This window comes from Cucurbita pepo, chromosome LG05, assembly GCF_002806865.2.
Source record: "Cucurbita pepo subsp. pepo cultivar mu-cu-16 chromosome LG05, ASM280686v2, whole genome shotgun sequence".
NCBI classification, from domain to species: Eukaryota; Viridiplantae; Streptophyta; class Magnoliopsida; order Cucurbitales; family Cucurbitaceae; genus Cucurbita; species Cucurbita pepo.
The window spans coordinates 4,246,707-4,258,327 of NC_036642.1; the positions used below are offsets into that span (position 1 = coordinate 4,246,707).

At 33.3% G+C, this 11,621-nt stretch overlaps 2 protein-coding genes across 3 annotated transcripts; both read left to right on the forward strand.

The window, feature by feature from the left end:
• Nucleotides 1–2,877: 2,877 nt before the first annotated feature.
• Nucleotides 2,878–4,975, forward strand: LOC111794688 (molybdenum cofactor sulfurase). Its single transcript, XM_023676797.1, has one exon. It carries the CDS (start codon nucleotides 2,953–2,955, stop codon nucleotides 4,822–4,824), a length of 1,872 nt encoding a protein of 623 aa, XP_023532565.1. The 5' UTR covers nucleotides 2,878–2,952; the 3' UTR covers nucleotides 4,825–4,975.
• Nucleotides 4,976–7,027: 2,052 nt separating this feature from the next.
• On the forward strand, nucleotides 7,028–11,318 carry LOC111794616 (MADS-box protein AGL42-like). Of its 2 annotated transcripts, XM_023676686.1 has the most exons (8): nucleotides 7,061–7,364; nucleotides 8,906–8,987; nucleotides 9,615–9,676; nucleotides 9,752–9,851; nucleotides 10,561–10,602; nucleotides 10,818–10,859; nucleotides 10,964–11,123; nucleotides 11,160–11,318. In XM_023676686.1, the coding sequence occupies exons 1-7, from the start codon at nucleotides 7,183–7,185 to the stop codon at nucleotides 11,096–11,098; spliced, it is 645 nt and encodes a 214-aa protein (XP_023532454.1). In that variant the 5' UTR covers nucleotides 7,061–7,182; the 3' UTR covers nucleotides 11,099–11,123; nucleotides 11,160–11,318. The 2 variants fall into 2 exon arrangements, with proteins under 2 accessions (XP_023532455.1, XP_023532454.1); XM_023676687.1 differs by having other exon boundaries at nucleotides 7,028–7,364; nucleotides 10,964–11,318.
• The last annotated feature ends 303 nt before the right edge of the window (nucleotides 11,319–11,621 follow it).

An 11,621-nucleotide genomic window follows, 5' to 3' on the forward strand; every position in this document is an offset into this window, starting at 1 on the left:
TACATCTTTAAAACTACTGAACAACCAAGAATCCATCCCAAGGAGTGTGAGAGATTGTTTATAACGGTAATTAATGTCTTATCCAATAAACTATATTTAAATTAGTTTATGAATAGGTGGGAACGTAGTTATTTTAGGTTAAAAGGTATAGCTTTAGATAGACATATTTTTCATAATTGAGAATATACGTTTGAACTAACTCGGAGACACTGCCCTCTACAATAATTATATATTGCAATGTCGAGATATTGCCCTCTACAATAAGGACAGTATTGCAAATGACATATAGCTCGAAAACACCTCCAACAAAATAAGGGTGCACGTGTTGAGCCTCGAGCAATATCAAAACAATGTGAGTATTGACCATAATCTTAAAGCTCAATCCACAATATCAAGCAAGGAATCGGGTTCATTAGCTTGAAGGCTTACATGCACAACGTTGAAGATCTGAAAGTGGCATCTCGTCTCTTCGTCCTCAACAATTTTATTTTGATCTTCATCCCCTCCCGACCAAAAAAATAATAATATATATATTATTAAATATTCGTTTTAAACTATAAATTTACTAATTTGCCCTAAAATATTAGAATAAAACCATGAAGAAGTGACAAAAATTATTGTAAAGTTTAGGTCCTTGTAGGGTTACCAGCTCAAATGAGAAATAAAGAATCTTCATTTATACCAAAGTTTGGGATGCAGCTGGAGATGGGGTATGACGAATATTATTTTATTTATCATTTAAACTATTAATTTCTCATAAAATAAATATCTTCCATATTTTACTAAATTTTAATTAATAATATGAATTTTCCGACCCAATTCTAACCGCCCAAGTCGTTTCAACACCCTTGTAAAAAATGTTTCGTTCTTCTCTTTCAACCAATGTGGGATCTCTCAATCCATTTCTCGAGGGACCCACCGTCCTCGTTGGCACACCACCTAGTGTATGGTTCTCATACTATTTGTAACAGTTAAACCCCACAACTAATAGATATTGTCCGCTTTTGCTCGTTACATATGATTGTCAATCTCACTGATTTAAAACGCGTATGTTAGGCAGAGGTTTCCACACCCTTATAAGGGATGTTTTGTTTCCCTCTCCAACCACTCCATCAAATTAGAAAGAAAAAATATAAACCGCTGAATATTTTCGAGATCTCTAGCAAATCATTAGAAACCTCACAATCTCGATCTTCCACGTGGGTCAATTTTCTCTATAAATACTCGAACCCACCCTTTCACTTCAACCGATATCTAAACCACATGACCAGTGCTTCTATACCTAGATTACCATCCATCCCAATACTCAAAATATCACGAGACACTCTAGTTTCCCTGTTTCCACTAGAGACCGTGCAAGAAAAATATTCGAATTCTCTTAACGAGATAGACAATATGGTACTCGAGTCTCGTATAATGTAGCGTTTTTTAATAGTATATGTAATTTTATTGGGGGGAGGGGGGAAAAAACTTAAGGGTTAAGTAGATAAGAAGCAATGGAAGAAGCACTTTTGAGGGCAGCTAAGAATGATGCCGGCCAATATGAAAGCCCTTTTTTGCAGTCCACTATTGATTGCTCATGTCTTTTCCTCAAAAGCCGTATGTCATGCCAAGTGACCCATAAATCACCTCCTTTCTCAACAACCATTCAAACCCTAATTTCGTCTCAATATTGACTTAGCTAACGTCGATTCATTTAATGAAAATCCCGAACTATAAAACATAGCTGAAATGACAATGACTTAATGAAAATCTCGAGCCTTAAAACAAAGCTGAAATGAAAATATTTCATCGTTTTATTATGTCTCTCAATATAATTTTGTATGATAATTATTTACGAGTCTGAGAATTCTCGGTTAAAAATTATTTCTCGGAAAATAAATTAATTCATTCACCTCAAACTAACCCACAAATCAACAAATTAATAATATAAATTAAATTTATTATTTTCTTAAAATTTAGTGACATAAATCTATTTTTAATAAACTAAACTGTTTCAATTTTTTAAATAAATTAATTCACTTGAAATTTTATTTTACTATTTTATATATATATGACGAGATATTTAGCTAAGAAAAAATATTGTTTTTTATTGAAAGAGAAAAAAAAATTAGATAAAAAAAATTAGAGACTAAATTGAAATTAAAATATTTTTTTTATAGGATAACTTAATTTGAATAAACTATATAATTAAAATTTTATTTTTTCGAATTATTAAAATTATCTCAAAATATTAATAATTTTACTTTATTTAAAAATGGTTGAATAATAAAGAAAAAAAGAACTTGATGGTTTAGTCAAACTTTTGTGCAATTTATTTAATTTTAAATAGAATGATAATTAAAAAAACATTAAAAGGTCAAACTTTATTAAAAAAAAAAATAAATTAAAGGGGTCAGCAGACCTTTTCAATGATCCAATTTATTCAAAATTAATTTTGAAAATAATATAAAATACCAAATTTGTATATAAAATAATATTAAAAAGACAATTTTGTCCCTGATGCATGACCAACAATAAATATTGACCAAGACTATGGAATAAATTTATCACATGCTTGACGCTATTTAATTCAATAAGAATTTTTCTTTTTTAAAAAGTGGAAACATTAGATTAAATTATATTTGATAATTCATTAATTTTTTTATTTATTTTGTTTCTTAAATATTAATTTTTTTGTTATTTTTTTTTTATACTTTTGAAATTAAAACATTAATTTCATTAAATATATATATATTTTTTTATTTAAATTGTTTTAAAATGTCTAAATTACCCCTAAAATTATTAAATTAATACCCAATTGTTTCCCTTATGAAAAAGACATAAAAATAATTTTTACACACCAATTAAAATAAATAATTAAATTTAAAAACTTTAACAGCCAAACCCAATTTATAAGACAACAAAAAACGCCCTCCGTGAAGAAGACAACAAAAAACCCCAAAAACGGAGATGCAACCGCCGTGCCTGATGGAGATCGCGGCAGCATGCGGCGGCGGAAGCGGCGGAGGAAGCAGCTGTTGTCCAACACCATTACTCAACTTCCCCTCCTCCACCTCGACAACCTCGACCACCCCTCGAACTTCCGCTGCCTCCCGACGCGATTTCACGGCCAAAGCCACTGCCGGAGTGTTCCCCAACACCAATTTCACAAACCCGGAATCTCTCCCGGCGCCGCCGCAAGCTCTGGCTCTGTTCCTCGCCGCCTTCCCACAGTATAACCAAACCCAGAAAATCGACCAAATCAGAAACAAACAATATTACCATCTCAACTTCACAAACCATACGTGTCTCGATTACATCGGAATCGGTCTCTTTTCGTATCATCAATTCCAAAAACATCACAACCCATTTCCTTCTTCCAATTTGAATTTCCCGTTCTTCGGCGTTTCTTACAGAACCGGCAATTTTAAATCTCGCCTCCTTGAAAATGGCCTCGATTCTGACCTAGAATCCGCCATTAAAAGACGAATATTCCGATTCCTCAACGTTTCAGATTCCGATTATTCCATGGTTTTCACCGCGAATCGAACCTCCGCCTTCAAACTCTTAGCAGAATCATACCCATTTCAAACCAGCAACAAGCTTTTGACTGTTTATGACTACGAAAGTGAAGCAGTGGAAGCCATGGTCAACACTTCCCAAAACAGAGGAGCTTTGACTATGTCAGCTGAATTTTCATGGCCGAGATTGAGGATAAACTCACGGAAATTGAAGGAAATGATCGTGAGTAAGAACAAGAAGAAGAAAACTAAAAAGGGTCTTTTTGTTTTTCCATTACATTCCAGGATTACGGGAGCTAGATATCCTTATTTATGGATGAGTATAGCGCAGGAAAATCGGTGGCATGTTCTTGTCGATGCTTGTGCTTTGGGTCCTAAAGATATGGATTGTTTTGGATTATCTTTGTTTCGACCTGATTTTCTTGTCTGTTCTTTCTACAAAGTCTTCGGCGAAAACCCATCTGGATTTGGGTGTCTTCTTGTGAAAAAATCTGTCATTTCAATTCTCGACACCAATTCTTGTTCCTCGAATGTTGGAATTGTGAATCTTGTTCCTGCTGACAAGCTGTTTCAGCTAGCTGAGGACTCATCCGGGACTGACACGGAGCTGGAAATTCATCATCAGCAGTTCATGTCTCAAATGGTTCCATCAACAAGCTCATTTTCAGGTCCAATTTCATATGAATCAATGAAAACAGCACAAACATCAACAACCCAGTTTCCAGAAACAGAGGAGGACACAAATTTGAGGTCAAATGTTTCAGAAATCGAAACAAAATGCAAAGGGTTGGATCAAATGGACTCATTGGGGCTGATATTGATATCAACAAGAGCACGATGCCTAATCAATTGGCTGGTGAGTTCATTGTTGAAGCTCAAACATCCAAACACAGAAGGGGTATCTCTGGTGAAGATCTACGGCCCAAAGGTGAAATTCGACAGAGGACCAGCTCTGGCATTCAATGTTTTCGATTGGAAAGGGGAGAAAGTTGAGCCTGTTCTTGTGCAGAAGCTTGCAGATCGAAGCAACATTTCATTAAGCTATGGATTTTTGCAGAACATTTGGTTTCCTGAGAAGTATGCAGAGGAGAAAGGGAGGGTTCTTGAGCGAAAGGAGGTTGGGAAAGATGAGAAGATGAAGAAGGTGAAAGCTAACTTGGGGATCAGTGTGGTGACTGCTGCTCTTGGATTTTTGACCAATTTTGATGATGTTTATAAGCTTTGGTGCTTTGTTGCTCAGTTTTTGGATGCTGATTTTGTCGAGAAGGAGCGATGGAGATACACTGCGCTTAATCAGAGGACTGTTCTTGAAGTTCTTTAGTTCATCAAGACCTCTTCTTGTCTTCAGCTTAATATCACTTGTCCGCTCCGAGATAGACAACCCAATGTCTCGATCCGTCTTTATGACATCTTTATGTCTCGATCATATACCAGTAATTCTTAAAAATGTTGTTAATTTGAGTATAGCTTATTGGATAATGAAAGTCTCACATCTCCTAATTTAGGGAATGATCATGAGAGCTTATGCTCAAAGTAGACAATATCATACCATTGTGGAGAGTCGTGTTCTTCGTCTAACATGGTATTAGAGTCATGCCCTAAACTCGATTAAGGGGAGACGTACTTTATTCGAGGGTCGTGTTCGTTTAACATGGTATTAGAGTCATACCCTAAACTCGATTAAGGGGATGCGTACTTTGTTCGAGGGGAGGTGTTGAATGATGAAAGTCCCACATCGGCCTTTTGGTGGTGGAGAGTCGTGTTCGTCTAAGATAGCTCACCACCAAATACATTTCTAAGAGTGTAAATTCAATCCGATTTGGATTCATATGTGAGGTAATTATTATGAATCGTTTATTTATTTTAATTTTATGAAATGGGCCGGACTTATTTGACTTTAGTGGGCCTATTGGGCTTTAGAAGTGGGCTTGAGTTCTTTCATTAGCCCTTTCAAAATTTGATCGAGACGATGGAACGGAACCCTTGCGGAGGCCCTGCCTGGACCGTCGACATATCCAGAGTCCATGAGGTCAACCGGAGGAGCTCGCTTTCAATGCATTTTGAGTTGAGTTGGGTTCGAGAAATCTTTTAAACTAACAAAAAAATTTAAAGTTGATTAAGTTGGTTAATCGAACAATTTGAATAGAGTTTACCACCAAACTCAACCCAAGTTCATACTTTACCTTTATATTTAAAAAAATATTCAAAATAACTATGAAATCATCTCCAGATATATTATAGAGTATTTTTGAAAAATGGTAATATACTTTTAAATTTTTATAAAATAATTTAAGAATATTAATAAAATTTTAAAAAACTTAATAGTATTTTAAAGATAATGATTTTTTTTATTTTTTTTTAATTATTTTTAATAGTTGCAAGAGTATTTTTGATAAAAGTATTATTAAAGCTATTAATTTTTTTTTTTTTACATAAAATAGAAAATTAAATGGTATTTTTATTAATTTAAAACGTCGCTTTCAAAGTCATTTCCTCCGATGAAAAGAGTGGTTTATAAGGGTTATACGCCAAAGGAGGAGATCACGTGACGGTCACACCCCATTGGTAGAAGTAGTATCGTGGGGACCACGTTGACTATGTGCTGTCGAATTCTGGTTGGTCCTTCACACACAAAATTGTACGGTAATAACACTTGAATTTATGAAGCCAGTTATGCAACACAATAATTAAATAAATATTTTTTGTACAAATAATTGCCAGAAATATTACTATTCAAATAAAAGGTGACAAAATAATTGAGAGTTGACAAAATAATAGATGTTTTTCTTAATTATTGGTACTATATTGGTAGCGTCATTAAATTATTTTATTTTCTTCTAATGTTTCTAAATTATTATTTTTGTGCTTACAAGACAACATAATTTCTTGTTTTTGGTATTTAAACCGTGAATAAATGCTACGTGTCACCACCATACTTGTTTAAAGTGTATTATCTGTGACTGCGTGTCGGATGTCTCGATCATGATTGTCCAAGACGTGTTGTCCATGTGCTCGTTCCAGACCTTATTTTACTTGTTAATTATGTATTTACTATTCTTCTTATTATTATTTTAGTGTGCTAATGAGACCAAAATTCTACTTTAACTAACTTACTAAAGGGATAATAAATGTCACGGTAGATGGCATGTAAGAGCCTACACTTACCACGCGTAGATATTGTCTATTTTGACCTATTAAGCTGTCAGCTTCACGGTTTTAGAGTATGTTTATTAAAAAGAAACGCACTAGTAGATAATGTATGCTTTGACCCATTACGTAGTCAATTTCACGGTTTTAAAGTATGTCTATTAAAAAGAAGTTTACACATCTTTATAAGAAATGTTTTATTCTCCTTTCAAACCGAGGTCTCTCGTTCTTTTAGGGTTTATTTTTTTCAAACATTTTCAGTCATTTCCTCCTTTTATATATATATATATATATATATATATTTTTTTTTTTTGCAACAAGGCCCCTCATCTTCTCATTATTCCCTCAAAACCCCCCGAAACAAAAGCCCAAATTTATATCTGCAGCTCTTCTCATAATTTTCTCCGATCATTCCTTTCTCGGCATCAAGGAAAAAGAAAGCTCAAATCCCGTTTTGAGCTCAATCTTTCCAGTTTTTGTTCCAATAATCTTGGAACTAATCGCAGCTGAGCTTCTGAATCTAAAGCCAACAATGGTGAGAGGGAAGGTCGAGATGAAACGAATAGAAAACGCGACAAATCGTCAAGTGACTTTCTCAAAGAGACGAAATGGGCTGTTGAAGAAGGCGTATGAGCTCTCTGTTCTGTGCGATGCTGAAGTTTCTGTCATGATTTTCTCTCAGAAAGGAAGGCTTTATGAGTTCTCAAGCACCGAGTAAGTCATTTTTTCTTGTTCTTCTGCTTCAGAAATCGCCTAACTTCATTTTGTTGAGCTGTTTTGATTTGAATCTGTAGAACTAAAAGGACGACGATGGGGGAAATTAGGGTTTGTTTATGAGTCTAATCTTAGTCATATCTATCTACTTCACTGTGATTATTTATTCAAAATTGTACCTCTTAGATTTCATCTAGGGTTTTGTAAGATCTTCCTTCTCGGAAATTGTAGCTCTTAAAATATTGTTTAAATTTTCTTCTGGGTTTGGTTTGATCAAGTAAATAGAAAAATTTAGATATTGATTCTTAAGTTCTTTAGAAAGCTTTTCTTGATTGAATTTATAGGAACGTTACTACATGCATCTAAAAAACACTCACGGAGAGCAATAATTTTCTAGAAGACATGCTTAGCTTAAGTGTGCTAGAGACGGTTCATAAGACATTCGAATACTAAAACCACTTAATTTGATGATGAATCTAAAAAAAAATTCTTGGTATTCGATTGACGAAATCCTTTATCAAACCCATGACCATTTTGAGGAGGATTACCCAATTGGTTAGTATACAAAAGGGGCCTCATATCTTAGTTTGCCTAGTTCGAAACACAACAATCCAAGCCCTTGCTAGAAACGGTTTGCGGAGGTTCAAACTTTGCAAATCAAGACTTTTGAACATGTGGGTATTTGAAACTCGTCATACCAAATAAAATTGACGAAGTGTATGAGATATAAATTTCGAGATCAACTTAAATGCAAGTTATTGTAGTTTATGGTAGTCATTGTTACCATTGAACAAAACTCGTCGTGAAACACAAGACCCAAAAGCCCACACAATGTTAAAAAAAACATTTGTATAAGCTTGAAATAATATTCTCGAGACCAAATTCTTCTTCTAAATTAAACAAATTAAACTTGAAGATTAATTCCAAGCACTTATATATTTATAAATATTGAATGTTACATAGAATTGAAAATTTATAAACTATGATATAATTTCAAAAAGAAAATCTACGATACAACAAAGATATATATTAAGGATACGGTATAGTCCCATTCTTACATGTTGTTGTTGTGTGTATGTCTTAAAAATGTTAAAAAAAAACTGTCATAATGCCTAGGCCCTACCTCGTCAGCTGAACACTTAGATATGTCTTGTCATAGTTGTATCCTTAACTTCTCAAAACCTTTGACTATTTGAATAGACTAGTTTAAGTCATTTTCCTTAATAATATGACTTATATATACATTTAACTATCTTCAATTTGATAATATAAATTAGATATTAAGTATACAAAAAACTTCCATTTGTTTTTTCATCTTTTTAAATTTTAAATTTTATCTATAATGTATTATAAACTATTTAATATATTTAACCTAAATTAATTTTATATATTGAAAAAATTATAACTAGGGTTTATATTCATTTATTCATTACATAAATTCTCTTTTTCAAATTAAGCAACATGAACATGTTATAGATTTTCACAAGTATGGATCATGTGTGTTTTGTTATATGTTTTTTTTTTTTTGTTGGATGACTCAGTATACATAAGTCCATCGAGCGTTATCGATGGTATGGAAAAGATGGACAGACCAACACTCTTCGCTCCGAAGTATACATGCAGGTTTCTTTTTCCTTCTTTCTATTCACAAATCAGATTATATAAAAATACATTTGAACAACATGTGATTCAACTAAAAATTTGTATTTTAAAGAGAAAAAGTTGATATATCGGTGTAGTGAGTTTAAAATGTAGCAAAAATGAGGTTTTAGGTTCATTTTTTTTATTCTTCACGTCGCTGATTACGTCTGGATCATTAGATAGGAATCTAATTTAAAAGTTTCTATCTCTTCAGAATGCACATCCATGTATGTTTCTGTTGACTTGTCTCAGCTGCGCTCGACCTAGGCCGAGGCGGTCTTAAGGTTTTTCGATCTACTAACTTTTATTCGGGTTCAATCTTGCCCTAGGTTTTAGGTTCAATATGAACATTGTTTTGGGCAACTTTTTGTTAAACCACGTCTCATGTCTCCTCGAACGCTCTCAAGAATGAAGATAATACAAAGGTTTTGTCGACCCTCTTAAAACTCCGATATAACGGTAGTTTTGGGCAATTTCTCATCGTTGGTTATAAATTTAATCCATAAACTTTTAGAGCTTTTGTCTAATAAACACCTGACTTTAAAACTTATTAATCCAAAGGGTTATGTAACTAAGTCATTATGAATGGAATACTTAAATTGTATGCAGCAAATGAAGCAGGAAGCTGACATGACGGCAAAGAAAATGGAGCAACTTGAAACTTCACAAAAGTAAGCAATTTCAATCTTAATAACACTGCTTTTTAATAACATTCTAGGTTATGTTTTTGAATTTGTTCGTCTTAGGAAGCTGTTGGGACGTGGGTTGGATTCGTGTTCGTTGGAGGAAATCCGAGAGATTGAAACCCAGTTGATACTTAGCTTGACTCGTATTCGAGAAAGAAAGGTACGTTTCTATTCTAGAACACCAAGGCCCTTTTATCACATTGAATATCACCCCTTTCGAATATCATATTATGAAAAGATTCATAGATTATGATATAAACCAACCCATCTCAATTATACAATATGAACTTTAAAGAAGTTGGGAAGAATATTGTTAGTTGTAATTAACGGAAACATTCAGAAGAATCAAGCTTCATTTATGTAATAAGGATTTTAAGATATTGAGACTTCATTTATTCTTAGATAGTTATAACTCGGGATGGATAATTAAAATTTAGATTTATGGTGTTTAAAAGTATTTTAAGTTTTAAGACTTTTTATTTACTTTTAGGTTGCATTTACGTAGTGGGTAATTATGATTATGAAGTATGAAAGTTACCGAAGGTCAAGGGTTTCGGTTTCATTTTGAGGCTGTACGAAACCCTTGATCTTCCATGAGCCATCTCAAGAGTTGTGGAGTGATTCAAATCTTAGTTTCCCTTAGAGTCGGTTCTTGAATATTTTAGATCTAAAAGTTTTATTTTGCAACAAAAATGTTAGTTCGAATTCTTAAGATGAAATCATCTTGATTCGAGGATTTTAGTATTAATCTAGAGATTTGCATATTTATAAACGTTTTTAGATCCAATTGGTATGGATTTTCATATCAGATTGGGTCGTTGTCATGACGGGAGACTAAAAATATGTTAAAAAATTTCGTTTGGTTACAGTCTCAGCTATTCAAGGAGCAGAGAATGAAGCTGATTGAAAAGGTAATGAAAATTTGATTGAAATATTTTCAGTTCATTCCTTTTCAATTTATTCTTTCTAGATTCAAATATGAGATATAAATAAATCGAAACGTCTAAACTCGTTCAGTTTTAAATGTTTTGGAGTTTAATTGATAGAATTATAAGTGTTCGTTAGAACGTAAATGGATTCGATATTTGTATACATGAAATTTAGCTAGTTGTTTATGTTGAATCAGGGGAAACTGCTTATAGAGGAAAATATAAAGTTAGCTGCAAAGGTAAGACCCCATTTTCCCCATTGTTGTTCTAAGGTTTAACGTTGTGAAACTCGAAAATCCCTGTCTTTGTGTTGGACTGATATGTTTGTTGTTCATACATTTAGTGTGGTACTCAGCCATGGGAGGCAGAAGGTGGTGGTGAAGATGAGGGAGGAGGGATTATGAGTTTATTATGCACCCAAAATGCCCAACCTTCTCATATCAACACTAAATTGTTCATTGGATTGCCTTGCTCATGATCCTGTTCTAAACTTTTTACTACCATTTTTAAGCCTTGCTCGTATAGATTTTTACTACCATTTTTAAGCCTTGCTCGTATAGAAATTCATTGATATAAGGAATGAAATGTAACCTTTATTTCATTTCTTAGAGCTTACCACCAAATAAGCGCCCACGTGTAACCTTAAAATCGGTTGATCGACTGTTTTCAATGCCAAATATTTAGCTTCCCATTACGGTTTACCGCATATATCATATTTGACTCGTAATCGTAGACAAATATCGCCTTTTAATTGTATTGGTTTTAGTAAATATCAAATTGTAATAATTAATTTATTGAGAATAAACAGAAATATATAATAATAATGAAAAGGGGTTAAGATTTGAATGATGAAGTGGCGAGGGAGTGGGGTCTGAGCAGCGATAAAATCTCATGAATATTTGCAGCAGTTTTGTGTTCACTGTTCACTCTGTATTTTCATTTCAACGCCTTAAATGAACTTCTTACTTTCTTACACCTTTTAGGAGACAATCTATTAATTT

Coding starts and splice junctions, on each gene's coding strand:
- LOC111794688 (XM_023676797.1), top strand. CDS start 2,953: ATGCAACCGCCGTGCCTGATGGAGATCGCGGCAGCATGCGGCGGCGGA.
- LOC111794616 (XM_023676687.1), top strand. CDS start 7,183: ATGGTGAGAGGGAAGGTCGAGATGAAACGAATAGAAAACGCGACAAAT. Junction 7,365..8,905: donor TATGAGTTCTCAAGCACCGA/GTAAGTCATTTT, acceptor TGGATGACTCAG/TATACATAAGTCCATCGAGC. Junction 9,852..10,560: donor CTCGTATTCGAGAAAGAAAG/GTACGTTTCTAT, acceptor GTTTGGTTACAG/TCTCAGCTATTCAAGGAGCA.